General features: G+C 36.4%; 3 protein-coding genes across 8 annotated transcripts in view; 2 read left to right on the plus strand and 1 right to left on the minus strand.

The window, feature by feature from the left end:
- The window catches only part of Ir76b (Ionotropic receptor 76b), a 57,831-nt gene extending 41,985 nt beyond the window's left edge, over positions 1-15,846 (minus strand). For 4 of the 6 annotated variants that reach the window (XM_087347811.1, XM_087347808.1, XM_087347806.1 and 1 more), the window contains exon 1: positions 14,982-15,364. The gene's annotated coding sequence lies outside the window, so the exon portion shown is untranslated. Of the gene's footprint in view, positions 1-14,981; positions 15,366-15,392 lie in introns of those variants that run through there. The other 2 variants (XM_087347809.1, XM_087347812.1) reach the window with 2 other exon arrangements.
- LOC110826942 (epoxide hydrolase 4) lies at positions 2,619-8,010 on the plus strand. Its single transcript, XM_022058096.2, has 7 exons — positions 2,619-3,540; positions 4,023-4,147; positions 4,736-4,848; positions 4,982-5,150; positions 5,405-5,565; positions 6,673-6,947; positions 7,809-8,010. The coding sequence occupies exons 1-7, from the start codon at positions 3,340-3,342 to the stop codon at positions 7,830-7,832; spliced, it is 1,068 nt and encodes a 355-aa protein (XP_021913788.1). The 5' UTR covers positions 2,619-3,339; the 3' UTR covers positions 7,833-8,010.
- Positions 10,072-18,112, plus strand: LOC110826953 (epoxide hydrolase 1). Its single transcript, XM_022058104.2, has 6 exons — positions 10,072-10,405; positions 12,358-12,482; positions 12,660-12,772; positions 14,239-14,407; positions 16,253-16,413; positions 17,377-18,112. The coding sequence occupies exons 1-6, from the start codon at positions 10,226-10,228 to the stop codon at positions 17,682-17,684; spliced, it is 1,056 nt and encodes a 351-aa protein (XP_021913796.1). The 5' UTR covers positions 10,072-10,225; the 3' UTR covers positions 17,685-18,112.
- The last annotated feature ends 62 nt before the right edge of the window (positions 18,113-18,174 follow it).

Here is an 18,174-nt window from a genome sequence, read left to right on the forward strand (position 1 = left end):
ATTACTTAATGAGCGACCCTCGTATTTATATGATTAATTTATTCCAAATAATTCCCTGTTATTTTAACCTGATATTTCAACACAGATAACACACATACCAAAGCAGTTTAATTTAATCTACTTAAAATAATATATTCTCTTTCGCTCCATTATCACAGATGTTTTTAAATAGATTTCCACATCAGAACGCTGTACGCGTTTCTTGTTTCTCATCTACATCCTCCAAATTCTTCGTGATTTAACTACGCTAACAATAAGAGGCAAAATTAAAGAAAATTCAGAACACTAATTTGAGATTAATATCCGGACATACGAGATAAAATAACAAGACGAATGAGGAAATAGTATCATGAAAGAATAACCACTAAATAAAAGCAATTGCTACTGAAATATTAAGGAGGATAAGACGGACTGAACGTTAACATAGGGGAGAATATAGATGCATACACAATTTGAACAGGACCCTTTGTCCCTAATGATGTCCAATGGTGATTTTTTTTGTCAATAGTAAAATGATCCTTCGGGACCCATAAAATTAGATGCAGTTTACTTACAATCAACTTTTCAATGAACACTTTACTCAAAACAGACAAAACAGCGTAGGAGTCATAACCGCAAACCGGACCTGAAATCCATGCATCTTCCACCTCATAAACCAGTCCATACGTTTCACAAAACTGCATTCTAAGCTGCAAACAATCGCTCGTGCTTACCAAAAAAGAACGAAGACCGTATGGCCATGACCTCAAACGCAGCGAGAAAGCCAGACAAGAAACATTATAATCACGAATGTAAGTGGCACATTCACGACAACGTAAGAATTCGCCTAGGGTTTTATTCTCAGCCTGGGTAAAATCTCTTGGGCTGGACAGTTTCCGGTAGAGAAGCCAAAGTATCCAGACACCAAATTAACCTATCTAATGGGTACCAGGGTCTCTCTCCATGGGGGTAAGGCGGCTGGGGCGTAAATCTGACAAATCACCTCAATCTATTGCTGAGGTTAAGATTGAGTGGAATCAACAGGTCTACATCAATTTCACCAGTTTTAATGGTCTTAATAAAACACATCCTACCTACATCTCAAGTCCAAAATATTCTCTGTACAGAGATTAAAAATCCTCACTCTACTTTATTAATTCTTAAGTTATCCTAACTGCAGAGTCCGTATAGTGTCAATAAGAAACAGAAGATTTTCGGAATCTATTTTAAGATACGCACGAGATTCAAAAAGTAACTAATATTGGGATATTTCAGTTGTATTATTGGTAACACTGCTTAGGCCTGGTCGTAGCTGTAGCTACATGCCCTACGGTTACATTCTGCGAGTAGTCATCCACTTATTTTTCCCACCTGTACATTACAATCCGATTATGTCTTCTGCCACATAGCTTAACCCATATAGTATCTCGTTTTAAGACCACCATTTTCACAATTCACCACTAGACCTTATATTACGACATTCGAATTCAGTCTACACCTTCACATCCTATTTTAATATTATCCCTCTATCTACACTTAGATCTCGAATTGTTTTAAGGTTTTGCATAAATGTCTCACCTCCCCTATCCGTGCTATATGTCCAACGAATCATCGCCCTGACGATAGGGTGATACTTAAGTATTTCTGGAATGATGACAAAAGGGAATAATAGTGTACTCAAAGGAAAAGCTGCCACAGTGAAAAGTTGCTAAACACAAATCCCATATGAACTGCCGTGGGATTAAATCGACGACTTCAAAGCCACAACTTCAGCAGGACCTACTTTCTAATAATGACTGAAAAACTTGTATGAGTGTTAGCGTTCATGGATTGGAGTAGGGGTATTTAAATATCGGTAAAAAAAAGTCTGTTTTGTGGTATTCGTCTTGCACAAACCTTTACTAGTTGCATGACTCGTCACAATGAAAGGTTGAATGGACTTTCAGGACATAAAGTATATGGCAGTGGGTAAACGAGACAAATGATGTTATGCATAATGCCCACAGAAGCATGAAGCAAGAAACATTGTCTAAAAGTTCACTGTACCGTAAGATACTGAAAAATAAACGTTTCTTTAAAACAGAACTCAATAATTTAAACTTTGCACCGGATATTATTATGATTACATTAAGAATAGAATATGCAGAACAATTACATTATGGAAAATAACAAATAAATTCGATATTTTATTTCGAAATATGAAATTAACACTTTGAATGCCAGAGGAATGACAGAACCATAAATTAAAATAGATCTTGTCGTGAAGATGTGGACTGGATTCATCTGACTGAGGGTAGTATCCAAGTGTAGGCTTTTGTGGATACGATTATGAACAACCACGATACGTATAAGCAGAAATTTTGATGACCAAATGAGTATCAATTATCAACAGTTCCATGAAAATTATTATTAATACCGAAGATATTTCAATATAGAAAACACATTCATCTCACTTTTTATGGACTTTTCTCTGTTAGAAGATAATGTATAATTTGTCTTTTTTATTTAACGATGTTTCATCAACTGAATTGGTTGTGCAGTGTGTTTAATTTAAAACGCGGCCCTGTCTAAAACATTATTTGTAAGCGTCGCTGACATTAATACAAGAAAACTAAGATAATGTTCTTTAGACTCAATTTGTTAAAAATATTTTAAAGAACGGTTTACAGCAGATGATGAAAGACATGAATCAACTCTAAATAGTGATACCATTTGATGTATCGTCGTCTTATTCCGTATTTCCTTGTCAGGATACGAACTGATAAATGATTCACAAACAACAGCAAACGATTTCGATCGGAATTAATGGTCGAGAATAAACACGCTTTCCGCCATGTTAGCACAGCACAGCTTTTGCGCAACTGGCGTGAGCAGGGGCCTAGCAACAAAGCTGACCTTCACTGAGTATCGTTGAAGTTGGTAAGAGTCTATTGCATTGTAACTGTTTCTGATTTCATTTTTGTAACGTATCAAGTGCATTTTATATTATTGATTCTGTTGCATTCCAGTATATGAAGTATCACTAAACCAAGAAATTTACGAGGATAACTTTTTATTTTTCGTTTTCCAAAATTGTTAGCCGAGATAACACATAAACGCTTCATACCTTGAATGGAGTGTCATAAAGATGGCGGTACGCAGAAAGTTGCTGTCTCTAGTGTAGGTCAATGACATCTTGAGGTTTCGTACTGAAGATTCGCCATGATTGGACAAAAAATATATAATAAGAAGGGGAAGAAGAAGTTGTAACACGGTCACACAGAGACCTCAAAGTGGAACATGCTCTCTCCAACCGGATGGTAGTCGAAAGACGTTGAACGAGTCTTCAGTCGATCGTCGAGTACCGAACGATTTGACACGATGGGCATCGTACAGACTATTACAGCGACAGCGTTCGTATACAGCATAGCTTTTATTGCGGCTGGCATGGTCTTAGCCCGTCTTAGCCTCAGTATTCTCTTACACCCTACCCGGATATTCTGGAGGGTAAAACGTCGCCAAACACCGCCAGAGTGCCTCACAGACACTACCTACGGTATCCACGGATACCTTCCAGTTGAGGTGAGTCACTTCCGGTTTTATAACAACGTTTACGAGTGACATTTCAGGTTCTCACGGCGATTAATATGAAAATGACAACCCTTTGGGATATTGGCCGGTGTTTCAGAGATGCAAACTGCAGCCATCGCCCTGATGGAGCAGTAAATATTGCAACGCTTGGCGGTAAGTCATGTAGTTCTTGCTGGCACCCGAGAAGTGACAGTTGCTTTCCGGTTTATAACTAAACGTACCGTACTTCTAGATCTTTCTCATTATTTCCAGTAACTGTGGCGGTGTGAATTTAAATATGCACCTACTGCTAATTTTAAGTTCCTCGAAACTTAGCTCATAATAAATTAATTCTCATATATCATCCACGCTAAATAATATCGTCCGTTGATTTAGCGTCTTAAAATTGTCTATAAAAATTATTGATGTTATACTTGAGCACAAACGTGATGTATATTTTCTTACTATTAAATTGTTAATGTCTTTGTTTGCAGGGAGTGAAAATCCACTATGTTGAAAAAGGCGACAGATCAAAGCCACTAATGCTATTTATTCATGGATTTCCAGAGTTTTGGTACTCGTGGCGACATCAAATTAAAGAATTTTCCAAAGATTACTGGTAAGTTCGTTGGCGTTTCCTTATAACTGAGAATGGATTTAACAAGATGTCTTTTTTTCTCACTCCATGTGTGTATAAATAAAAACATATATTTAATTTTTGTACTATAAGCCAAATATTAAAATTCTGGTTAAAACTCTCATTGAGTAGTAAAATTAAGCTAATTTTGTGTCAAAATACATCACCGTTAAGGGTTTACGGGGTGTATAAATAAATCCGTTCAATAAAATTTGTCAATCACACACGAAAATCATTAAAATTATAAACACGAATAGACTGGGGATGTATGAGGGTAGATTTCTGAAGAGAATATTTGACCCTACGATGGAAAAAGTAGTAGAAGGCTGGTTACTTAATAATAAGTGTCTTAAATAATCTTCACCAAATATCGTAAGGATGGCTAAACATGAAAAATTATAATGAACAGAGTTTATAACATGGAACAAAACAAATTCATATGATATTTTTGGAAGAGAATTTAAAGATAAAAGAGTTTGAGAGACGCAAGTGTAGGAAAAGATGGATTTAGATAAACAGGATGTGATGGTGTAGATTGGATTCATCTGGCATTTACATGTTCCTGTGCAGGACTGTCGCTGTAGATATGCGTGGATATGGGGATTCTGACAAACCAGTAGGACTCGAGGACTACAAAATGTCTCACCTTGTTAATGACATAAAGGAAATTATAGAAGCTTTAGGTACGTATATTATAAAATTTTCTTAATATCAAACAATTATTAACCATGACACCATGGTTATATCTCATAACCAACAGCGTTTAAGCTGTAAATATGTTCATGCTCTTAATACGTACTTTCTCTGTAAATGCAGGTCATGAGAAATGTACTCTGGTCGCGCATGGCTTCGGCGGGGCAATTGCATGGAACTTCGTCATGTTACATCCTGAGATGTTGAACAACTACATTATTCTAGATGCGCCATATTCTCCATCAAACTTCAGAATATTAACTTCGAACCTGTTTCAGATCTTCATGTCATGGTATGATTTACTGCATTATTCCTCCGCCCCCCCCCCCCCCAACAAATATCGTAACATTTTGGGTTCTATACACATATACAAAATACATGTAAGTTTATATTTTACTTAATAGTATATTTTTTGTCCTAACACGCACGAAGTATACACCATATCACATATTATTATCATTAAAACAATGGAGTTTAACAGAAATATACCACTACAAAGTCGATTTTGTTAGAATTTTTAGCAATTTCTTTTCTGTTTCCACATAGGGATGTGTTTTATTTCCAACTTCCATATCTACCAGAATTAATGTTCAGAGCTTATGACATGGTGAGATTCAAGCATCTATTCAGAGGATCAACACCAAGAAGTCTCTCACCAGTGTCAGATGAAGATTTAGAAGCTTACAAGTACACTTTTGCGAAGCCAGGTAAACAGTTTATTTGAATAACGAATCTTATAACTCCATGGAACAGAATTCTTCTTGGAAACCCAAAAGTACGCTCAGTTAGTCAAGGGATTCCCCGGTGTTTATAGAACCCCAAATATTTATCACCGTGCTCTCAAGAGACAACTAAAACCTATCCTAAGACAGATATACCATATTTCCTAGACTTTATGACGACAATTGTAAGACGTACCTTTGATTTAGTAATCGATTCAAATAGATTCTTTAACTCGACCAAATGTATGACACACCCAGAATTCGGAAATTTTCAAATGTGAAATATCGCGTCTTATATTAACTACGGCGGTATGAAACATAAGTTAAACATTCAAGAGTAAATAATTTCACAAAAAATTCTCTGTAGCCATGTAACATCGAAGTTTATCTCCACCGTCAGAAAAGAAATTTCACCTTTAGAAGCTTCATATCGTCACAACCTAAGCAACTAACTTCACGAGTCGACTTTTGATAAGCTAACCCTAAGGTTCATTACCGTGTTGACAAGAATCTGCCACTGACCTCTATTGTGAGCCATGTTAATTCACTCCACATCCTAAAACCCCACTTCTTTAAGATCCGTTTTAATATCATCCCCAATGCAACGTCTATTTCTTCCATATGGTCTTCATTTTCAGGTCTTTTGATTGGGATTTTAACTCTCCCCAAAGATTCAGCTTTTATCGCGTTCCTACCCGAACTGCACAGGCCCATACTATTTGTTCTATTTCAGTGCGTGCTGCATGTCCAACCGATTCTAACACCTATAATATTAGGTAATAGTACAAACTTCAAAGGTTCAAGGAAGTTGACTGTCTTGTGGGATATTTCGCCATGTAATCTGGTACAAGTTTACCGACGTTTCAGGGGTTCCTACTGCGTCCATCTCGACCAGACGATGAAATCAGTAAGAACCTCTGAAACGTCGGTCAATATCTACCAGACAACTATAGTCAACATTGTAATTGTCCGCGGATTTCTTATAAAATCTGTTCACACTACACCGAACTCTACGTAAGACTGGCAATAAAACTGTGATATATTAAAATAAGGAATAAATATCTTTAATGAAATGAAATTATAATTTTGTAGGAGCGTTTACACCGCCCATCAACTACTTCAGAGCAAATGGTTTCTCACTTTCGCCACCGAAATCAAAACTGAAGAAAGACATCGAAGCACCAGGACTCTACATGTTTGGTGAACATGATGATCATTTAGTGTATGACCACTTGTGGGCGGCTCAGAGCTACATTAAGAATCTAAACGTGAAAATGGTCAAAGGCGCAAATCACTACGCCCAACAGGATGATCCTGAAAAAGTTAATACCTTAATCAGAGATTTTCTTAAAATCACACACCCAAAAGTAAGTACTTCATTAGCGTGAATTTAAAATTCCATGGTCTCCATAAATTAATTTACGACTTTTTCCAGAACTAACTGTTCGTTTTTAAGTAAATATTTTCTTTCAACTGAACCTAAAACCATTTGTCACGATATTGTAAGCTTAGAAAATTAATTTATAAAAATTTCATTTTTTTATAAGTCCGTGTGTATTTGAATTCTTGTTTATTTATACGTCCATGAATGTTTTGGCACAACAAACCACTTTTTATAAATGTAATTATTTAAATTATATAAATGATAATACGTTCTTATGTTTAAAATATAAAACAAAGTTTCGATACTGTATTTCCTGGGCTAGTGACAGCTACTAAAATAAATTATTAATACACCAAATACCAAAAAGGACACGTAAAAATCCTATCTAAATTTCAGTCAACTCTGGAAAACAAAAAATAATTTAACACGTGATATTAAGCTTATTAAAATCATAAGTGTATTACCAGTCCTCTATCAAAATTAAATAATCCCTATTTCAGTACAACCGACCGAGTTAAATTCACAAAAAAATATTTTATAGTAAAATTGACAAGGATAAGAGATTTTTATTTTTTTGGCGAGTGTGAAGATGGCTGTCTTCTGGAATGTTCTACCGTGTAATCTGGTATATATTTACCGACGTTTCAGAGTAGCTCACCCTGATGATAGAACATAGCCATCTTCAGAAATGATTTCTTTCTTCCTTGATAGTGAAATCGGTTTTCTTCATTGCGTAATTCTGTTAACAATTAAATTTTTCCCTAATTAACTGTAACCTTACTCATGCATTAAAGAGATTTACATTGTTATACATGAGTTTAATCATTTTATAATATTTTCTCAGGTGGAGCAGTCTGTTGCAATATGATGTTCATCTTTTTGAATTTCAAATCTCAGATCCACGACACATCCAACAATGAAAGAAAGTTGTAGTAAAACTTTATTTGTCGTTTTATAAAGTTTTGTAGCTTGATACAAAGTTAATTTTACATCTTGTATAAAGGCTATTTAATTATGTTACTAAATAAATTACCCTGAAACTATAATATTGCGTAATAATTTCCTACTTCTGACTGAGGTTTTATGTGAATGCAAATGCCTGAATAGTTTCTTTTAAGTTCGCCACGATCGATATTTTCTGTATCCTTACCAATACATTATCCATTAATCGTCCTAACATTTAACGCTATAAAACCTTAACTACTATCAGAATCGTTAAATAAGCCACAAATAAATAAATACGCCTACGCATAATAGCCATGTTGGCATTAAACGATTCTAACGTAGAATGCAACTAATGGCTTAATCTTCGTGCAAAGTTCAAAGACAATGTGTTACTTGGTTCAAAAATAACTACGGTACTCACGAAACACACGGACATAAAAAAATAATCCAACAAAATTTGAACATACTGCAGAAGTTACGTAATTACTATATCAACTTCCTGATAAAAAAACAATTACAGACTAAAGGTTAAAAAAACTAAAACGCTTATCAATAACATTTAATCCTTATAATCCCTTGCATCTCTCTGGACTTTATACCAGTAACACTCTGTGGTTTATCGTTGTCTTGTACACGAAGATATGAAGGTAACGGAACCTTCCATCCTCTACACGTTCTCGTACTAAACACATCAAACGTCCAAAGTCATTAAACATAATGTTGAATGGTATTTTAAGCTAGGTCACAAGTGACATTTGACCTTCATAAACTGCTGTCAACATTCTGAGTTATTTAACGACGCTGGGACATCTCCAAAATTGATATAACATCGAAACGAAGATGAATACGGTGAATTTCCTCATAACCAGCTATAAATCTTATTTTGATTTCTTCAAATACATCGTATCAAATGAAAACTACATAATATCTTCAGTAAGGTAAGGTGATGACAATGGGCTGACAACTAGATGAGAGGAATCACTCTTATATCACATTTTCCTATTATGTCTTCACTTACAGATATCTTATAGAATAATATTACTATGTTTCAGGCTTATTATTAAATACAGATTCTCAATATTGTCGCATATAACCTCAAACATCTCACCGGCACCACCACGCAGAACTTCACATGCCTACCTCCACTGAGTTATTTATTACAGCTGTCAAGATGGAAACGAAATAAATTCGCTCGAAAGGCCGCCACGTTATTGTTACACATAAAAAAATAATTTTCTTCACAAACATTACATATTTTTCGAAAATCAGTAAGCTTACAGTATGAAACAGAAATCAATAAAAACTCTTAAACGGCTAGTACAGAAGTACCAAGAAACAACCTACCTAGCAGTCACATTCAATAAGTAAATAATAAGTAATAAATAAATGATGGAGATTTTAAGATCTCCCATATGAACAAAGAACGCCGTGAATTTTACTTGCATTTTTACATATTTTAATTTATTTCCAAAAGATTTCACTGTTCTATATTATGTTAAAATTTTAATCATTTATATTTTAAAACAATTTTACGTCATTAGCACCGTACATTACAATTTTTATCTCTGACCAACGCGACACTCGGGAGCTACACAGTATGACTCAACGGTTGGTGACTCCGTTGAATCCCACATTCAGTGCGCACGCCTGCATTTAATCGCCTTGTGACGACAACTCACGCCTCCGAATCCTACCTTACCGCTCACAGAAAACGGCCGTAGAGTTACACAGCTTTAAAACATCCGTGTACAAACCATCCCTGAACTCGCCATTCGCTAGCATTCAACGTTGACCTAAAATAACCTTTACTTAGCCAGAAAAAATCATGAAATGGTCCACCAGTAATTTTCAACCGGGGGGGTTTGGAACCTTTGGTCGACATACTTTAATTCTGCACTGACGTCACACTTATAGTGACCGGGGTTCGATCGCCGACAAGTGCAGAGGATTTTTCGTCTAGTCTCTGCCTCCAGACCGGCTCTGCGATCCCCCCAGTGTCCTGTCCAATGGGTACCGAGGTCTTCCTGGGTGTTAAAAAAAATAGCGTAACAGTTTGTTCACTGACGTAACAGTTCAAGTGGATGATTATGTGTAAAATATGGACTGGCGGTGTGCGGGGAAGATATTGAGGAAGATAAAATAGTCCCAACTAAAGATATGGCAACTCAGCCCGTGGAAGCAAGGACAACCACGTAGCTGCTTGTCCTGTCTCCTGCTGGCAGTCTGTGAACTAAACTTCCAGTTCGTATTTCTGAGCAGTGTCAGTCAAGAAATAATTATTTTCAATCTAATACGTGCCTTAAGTCGTGGCCTGCAATGTCGCTGAAAAAGATTTTGATTAAATACACTCTTGCATTGTTCACTGGATTTCTTATGACGATAATTTTAACAATTGGTTTTATCTTCAAACGTTCTGAATTTCAAGTTAAGAAGAGAAACGCTCCGAAATTCCTCACAGACACGTCACTTTGGAAGCATGGATATTTAACTCTCAAAGTTAGTATATATATATATATATATATATATATATATATATAAAATATTTACATAACTGTATTGCTATTAATGTTTTCTAAACAGACATGCACATCATTGTCTGTATAAAAAAACAAAGGTTTAAATATACAAAACGACAATTTTACGTGCTGTTTTGTACGGGTGTGAAACAAGTTTCTTACCAGCAGAGTAGAAAAAAAATTGGCAGATTTTAACAACAGAATGCACAGAAAAACATTTGGACATAACACACAGCAAGTAACACGTGACTGGTGAAGGTTGCATGACGAGGCATTTTACCACGGCAAATCATTAGATTTATAAAATCAAAAAGTGACCTAGTGCAACTACGAGGGTCGCTCATTAAGTAATGCCCCACATTTTTTTTCTCAGCCAATAATGAAGATAGAAAAGTGTACTTTTACATGCTTGAGATTTGATGTTTCCCGCGTTCGTGTACGGAGTTTCAAATGATTCCAACCGATAGCGGAGCTGTAGTGAACTGTTAAAATGGCGTCTGTGAACGACTCTCGTTACAAGCAACGAGCTGTAATTGAATTCCTTGTTGCTGAAAAAGAAACGGTGGTGAACATTCATAAACGTTTGTGTGCTGTGTATGGAAGCTGTGCAGTCGATAGGAGCACCGTTGGTCGCTGGGCTAAGAGAGTTAAAGCTTCAGGAAGTGAAGAAACCGAGCTCCGTGATCTGCCGCGCTCTGGGCGTCCTGCCACAGCCACCACTCCAGACATGTTGAACCGCGCGGATGCCATTATTCGTGAGGATCGGCGCATCACAACTCGACAATTGGCCCAACAGCTTTCAGTCAGCAATGGAAGTGTGATTGCAATTATCCAGGCTCTCGCATATTCGAAGGTGTGCGCAAGATGGGTTCCACGAAGTCTCACAGCAGACCACAGGATTCAAAGGAAAACGATTTCTTCTGAATTGTTGGAGCGTTTTGATGCTGAGGGAGAGGTCTTTCTGTCCCGGATCATTACAGGTGACGAAACCTGGATACACCACTTTGAGCCAGAGACAAAAAGGCAGTCAATGGAGTGGCATCATCCTCAATCACCGAGAAAGAAGAAATTCAAGACAACTCCCTCCGCCGGAAAAGTCATGATGACTGTCTTTTGGGACAGTGATGGGGTCATTCTTGTGGATGTGATGCCAAGAGGTGCGACCATCAATTCAGACGCGTACATCAGGACCCTGAAAACCCTCAAGAAGCGTTTCCGACGAGTTCGGCCTCACAAGCATCCAGCAGAAATTTTGCTCCTGCATGACAATGCACGCCCTTACACAAGTCCGAGAACCCGGGAAGAAATCACCAAATTTGGTTGAAAGGTGCTGCCCCATCCACCCTCCGACTCCATCTCTTTGGGCCACTTAAAGATGCTATCCGCGGAACAAGGTTTGAAGATGACGAGAGCGTTATTCAAGCAGTGAGGACATGGCTACGTGCACAGGACAAGAGCTGGTACCGGCAAGGCATGCATGCACTTGTTCCACGCTGGCGTAAAACCGTACAAGTTGATGGGGACTATGTGGAAAAATAGTATGTGTAAAGGAAACATTGATTTATATTGTCACTAAATTTGAGCCATCTTGAATAAATATGTTCTGAGGAAAAAAATGTGGGGCATTACTTAATGAGCGACCCTCGTATATTTGTCTTAATTTCATTACTTAACTGTTTACCGTAAATATATATTCAATGTGCCACGTACATTTTCCTACACAAAATGTGGCATGAACTATATGAAAATTAGTGCATTCATTTTACAATCACCAAATAAGGATTCACATTAGAGATGATACTTTGATTAAAATAGATATAAATTTGTGGTGTGAGCTGTTGGTGAAGTCTATTAAACATACCAACACACTATGACAGATACAAATAAAAGCAATTAATTGACTAGCGTAGTTATAAATGCTTCATTTTTCAGAACATCAGAATTCACTACGTTGAGAAAGGAGACCCAAAGAAACCACTAATGCTGTTTCTGCATGGTTATCCCGAATTTTGGTACTCGTGGCGACATCAGCTGCAAGAATTTTCAAAGGATTACTGGTGAGTTTTCTAAAACATTGAGGGAATCCATTCTTCAAGGTCAAAAGTAAAATCCTAAAATGGTTGCAACAGCGTTCAATTTTGTTGGTCTTGTTACGATTAATTTTTGTTTCTACTGCTCACGTACTTTATAAGAAACAGAATTAAGACTTTCTATTGTTCCCCACGTCATTGCAGGACTGTTGCAATAGACATGCGTGGATACGGGGACTCGGAGAAACCTCCAGGAATGGACAGCTATGCCATGGATCTTCTTATTGACGACGTTAAACACGTTGTTCAAGCTCTGGGTTCGTATTTAAACTCATGATTCACTAGATTATTCGGCTTCTGAGTATTTAATTAAGACATCACAATATTGCATTGCTTTTCCTGATTGTTATACATAGATTTTTTTCTTAAATAATTAATAAGCCTTTATAGCTCAGTCAGTAGGGTGAATATCGCTTTGTGGATGACCAAAGATCGATTATTGCAATGGTATTGAAAATCTCTGTATTTCATCTCGGTCCACAATCTAATCTCTACTGGATTTCTCTTCGTGGACTCCGGAGACTGGATCCGACTTAGAGACAGTGTAGCTTTGCCTCAATAACCTTCCTTACGACGTGAATTAAGTTTCTTCAAATGTTAATCAGAATGACGTAAGCCATCGCATATGATTTCTAAATTAAAATTAATATTGTCACAAGTTTACATTTTACTTTTATCACGCCTGTTAGTTCTATAAACTCAGTACATTTTTGAAGTAGAACTCAGATTCTCCTGATGCTTCGAATACGCGGCAAAGTTAAAATATTTGTGAAGGATGGTAAATCTAAACTGCATTCACCAAATACTCGTATTTAGCACGATCAAATAAAGGATAATAAGATTGGCAGGGCACGTAGCACGCATGGGGAGGTAATACATGCGTATAAAATTTAAAGTTGGAAAACCTGGAGGAAAGAGTTCATCTGGAAGACCTAAGTGTAGATGGAAACTAGGTGGGAGGGTGTGAACTGGGCTTTTGGGGCACAGGATAAAAAATTGGAGGACTTTTATAAACACTGTACTGAACAATGTTTCCATAAAAACCATAGAATTTCGTGAGTAGGTAAGCGACCACCAGATTCAAACCAAAACATAGGTGTGAGGGCAAATAATGGATATTTAGATTTAATATAAATATCGCCTAGGGCTATTGTCAGAAATCAAAGCTCAATGTAATCCGCTCAACGGGGCATCTGTTTGCCTCGTCAAAAACAGCATTGTGTGTGTGCGAGACTCATCTGATTAGCAGACAGTGAACATCTACAAGGTCGGAGTACAGGACTTGTAGTCTAAATGGGTTACATAACTCAATATTTACGATGACTCTGTGCGACTGGATCGAGTGTATCTTCCGTAATTAACCTAACGAATATTTATCTTGTGCTACCCTTGTAAATGTATGCTTTCTTCGTCATCTGTTAATAGTAGACGTATAACAATTTTCACGAAATTAAAGGTAACTACCATCATATTTCCCGTTTCGTAATCCAACACAAACAATTATCATTATAATGACCTTGGTCTTCCTCAGACTTTCCACATGAACATGAGACAGAATCTTATAATCGGCCACGACGTGTCTCCCTGGTTTCAACACCACCCTCCATAAACATCATTAATTTAAAAAAAACTTCCGTTTTCAGATCTTATCAAGTGTGCCCTGAAATTCTTGCCTCCTGTACCTTTGCCATGACTGGGCCATGCTGATTGTCTTAAATTTCAGGTCGCCAGAAATTCATCCTCGTTGGACATGACTGGGGAGGTATTGTCTCATGGAATTTTGTTTCCAAATACCATGAAATGCTGCTGTGTTACGTTATCTTGAATGCCCCACACCCTCCGACATTCATGCAACTTGTGCTATCCAATAAGAAGCAGTTCTTCATGTCATGGTACGTGCTATGGGAACACTACATGCATTTCCATGTTAATACGATGTAACAGGATTTTTCATAGTGTTACACTAACGAATATTATATTTAAAATATATGATTACGGTCAGCATGAAGATAAATACCATATATCCAGTCAGAAGTATGCGTTTTTTTTAACATTTTGATGTACTAGAGTATTTGAAGCACTATATACAAAGAGCAAATATATATTCGTTACTGTTAAAATGTATTTTATATGTGTATGAGAAATTTTAGGATTACTGTGGTCATTATATACTGAAATATGTCTTATGGTTAAGATAATTATGCCCCAAGAGCGATTTAAAAATCATCTTAGTCATGTTAAAGCAGAAGTTCGTAAGAAAGTTCCTGGCTAATTAATTGTTATAGGATTTGCTGCTCATGGCGTTTGAAGCAGCAATTAAGAGGAATTACGACGTTGCTATCTTCCACTCCTTACCCGTTTATGGGGGCAACGAAGTCAGTAAAATGGGACTATGAATATAATAAACGAAGAACGACTTTGAAAACACACACAAATACACATATAAACATAAGCTTAATAACATACCTTGCTATTTTGCTTTAATCCAAAGGAACAGCTAAAACAATAAACACTATTTATAAACGCCATATGCTTTGGCTACCACGTCTTGAAACTTCCAGAAATTACATCTGCTTCCTTTTCACACGCATATCGTACAATCTAGAACAATTCTTCTAGCTAAACTACTATCATTACCAATTGTGAACTATTCTCTGTTTACTGAAGGACACGTACAATATACCAACTTAATGTAGAGCTTTACAAATTAACTTTGAAAACAAACGTATACGGTCACTATCTTTGCAACAAAAGAATATCAATATAAGATTTTCTACGACGCCACTCCTAACAGGTACACATCACACTCTATTCGACAGCTGCCGACTGATCACTAAACCCCCAAACCACTTAGTTTAGAAGATAAAAAACTACTACCGTTGGTAACATGAATGTTGCGTCAGAGATACTTATAGGGCTGGGAACATCTCTCTGCGTCGTGCTGTATGAAAATGGGTAACGTAACACAAAACACCACAAAGCGCGTCCTTCAACCACTGACTTTTGACACCATCTGACCAGCACTAACACGCGATAAAGCAAAATTTGATTTTAAGCATCCATAGCAAATCAACGACGGGGCCTAGAAACACAGGGTTTGTCACAGGGCATTCAAAAATCTACTGGGTTATTGTCTAATGCATTATTTGGTCTGACTCGTAGATACTTTATCCGAGAGCGATATATGCACAATGACCTTCAAAGCCAGCCGTCGTAATTCTGTACGCTCATACACGAAAAGTGGCCATACCTGAAACGTCAGCAGTCATGAATCCTATAACAGTTAACCAATCAAAAGTAATGGCGTTTATCGCTGACATTCTACATCACAAATATGAAAGGTGGATCGTGTCGTAGTCTACGTGGTTAAGAGCAGACATCTGGACGCCTAGGTTCAATCCCAGGATATTCCATGTCATATTTATGATTGAGGGTGTAGCGATGGGCCAGTGCTTGGTTTTGTTTGTTGATTGACGTTGCATCAACTCATTTCTAAGAACATGAGGTATTAGAATCGATATCAAAGCCTCTTGGCTGAAATCAAAGTAAATAAGTTAAATAAACATTGTGTATTACATTAGATAGGGTCCTAAATCATTTTAGACCATTTAACACTGTTAAAAACCTTCTTCTCTAAAATATTTTATCATGCATGTTCGTTCCATAGCAAATTAATTTATTTGCCTAAGGTATACATATGGGAATTTTTCTACAATTCTTTTTTGTGTCCCAAACAGGTATCTGTTTTTCTACACACTTCCTTATCTGCCTGAACTAACACTTCCAGCATTTGACTTCATCGCCTTTGAAAAGGTGTTCAGACGAAACAAACCAAAAGAACTTTCACGTGTTACTGATGAAGACATTGAAGCGTTCAAGTACACTTTTGGCAAACCAAGTGAGTACAGACCGATTGATCAATCCCTGGATATTTAATTAAATAATTCAATTACATGTATTCTATAGCGTTCATTAACAGCATCATCATCAATTATAAATGAAATAAAACAGTGGCGACATATTTTAAAGGTAATATTCTAACATTTCCGGTAGAGACTGAGTAAAACTAGACAATCCTCAGTCTTAACTGTTTTGACTAATTTTAAAATGTCTCAACTATCATTAATTAAACTACGTCGGGAGATTTAATAAGAAATTGTCCCTGCAATGACTTCGAATTTGGGCTGAAACACGTAGTTCAAAAATAATAAAACTCTATACTGTGTGTAAAAGTGACTGACAAGAATCAACAAAAGCCGATCTTCCGGACCGAGAATCTAAGCAGGAGTGCCAACCATTGCATGTGTAAATGAGAGACTGAATGCATACGCAGACAGTTAATGGATATTTTATGAGACATGCTAAAGGAAATAAGACATTTTCGCTTCGCTATGAACAACAGATAAAATGTAGTATCCAGAAGTCAAAAAATACATGGATGAACATTTCCAAGACTTTACAATATAAACTGGTTTACGTAGAATATTGAAAGCGAATTTCAACACGTGTTATTCATCGATTGGATCTATAACCTGTTTTGACTTCATAGACCAACTTCTTACACAGCTGTATCTTTGTAGTCTCAGCAGGTCTGATGTCCGATGACTTTAATTGTTCAATCTGTCTATAATGTTTCCTCAACAAAATTATCGAACTTCTACTTTCGTGTATACTGAGTTCACATGCACGTCCTCAAATATTTTTTTTATTTCCGTTTTACTTAACAATTTCAGTTGACATAATTTTACATTACTGACTACAAATTTAATGTCATATTTTTCAGACACGTGTCACTTTTCATACTTAGTACAATTCGATATACGTGTTAATTTTTTTAAAAAAAATGTTATTTTCTTTTCAGATGCATTAACGCCTCCAGTCAACTACTACAGACAATTCATGAAAACATGGAGCACAACTGAGAGTTCAAAAGATATAATTGATATCACACCAAATGGACTTTTAATATTTGGCGAACTTGATGATTATCTCACACGCGAAATTTTGAACCTAGCCCAGAAGAATGTTAAGAACTTACAAGTGAATATCGTAAAGGGAGCTAATCATTTTGTACAGCAGGACGATCCTGATACAGTGAACAAACACATTACAGAATTTTTGAGAAGTAATCTGGTTACAACAAACGCAGATATAAATGCTTCGAGTTGAGATGACGAATTTTAGAACAAATACTTCTTTGATTCACAAAGTTAAGTATAAGATGACAATTACTCGTGAGATAAAAATGAAGATGTAAGAAGTAGAAGTAGTGATAAATTTGTGGATAAAAGTAGTAAATGAGGGGGGGGGGAATTAATAAATTCGATAAGAAAATATAACAAATGTTGAAAATTAAATATAATACGAACGCCCCAGAAGATAATTATCCCTGACAAACTATACTAAAGAATTCCATGAATACCTATTCTACTAATTATTTTCATGACTAATAATTTTTTAGAAGTATGAGGTTTCAACCACAGAACCATTTTTCCGCACTCGATTCCAAATCCTCCTAAATTCCAAAAAATAAATTTTCGTACTAATTATGTGATATATACACAAAATATATCTAAAATAAATATGTTCACAACAAATGTTTTATTCATAAACAATAACTCCAATTTTTAAATATTTCTGTTTCTTAAGGCGACAAAAA

This window comes from Zootermopsis nevadensis, unplaced genomic scaffold (assembly GCF_977971745.1).
Source record: "Zootermopsis nevadensis isolate Lab colony 2312 unplaced genomic scaffold, Znev_1.0 Znev_ptg000012l, whole genome shotgun sequence".
Lineage (NCBI taxonomy): Eukaryota > Metazoa > Arthropoda > Insecta > Blattodea > Termopsidae > Zootermopsis > Zootermopsis nevadensis.

Excerpts from the sequence above, each read along its gene's own strand:
- LOC110826942 (XM_022058096.2), top strand. The coding sequence starts at position 3,340 with ATGGGCATCGTACAGACTATTACAGCGACAGCGTTCGTATACAGCATA. Across the intron at positions 3,541-4,022 it reads ACGGATACCTTCCAGTTGAG|GGAGTGAAAATCCACTATGT; the intron begins GTGAGTCACTTC and ends CTTTGTTTGCAG. Across the intron at positions 5,566-6,672 it reads GTACACTTTTGCGAAGCCAG|GAGCGTTTACACCGCCCATC; the intron begins GTAAACAGTTTA and ends ATAATTTTGTAG.
- LOC110826953 (XM_022058104.2), top strand. The coding sequence starts at position 10,226 with ATGTCGCTGAAAAAGATTTTGATTAAATACACTCTTGCATTGTTCACT. Across the intron at positions 10,406-12,357 it reads ATGGATATTTAACTCTCAAA|AACATCAGAATTCACTACGT; the intron begins GTTAGTATATAT and ends TTCATTTTTCAG. Across the intron at positions 12,773-14,238 it reads ACACGTTGTTCAAGCTCTGG|GTCGCCAGAAATTCATCCTC; the intron begins GTTCGTATTTAA and ends CTTAAATTTCAG.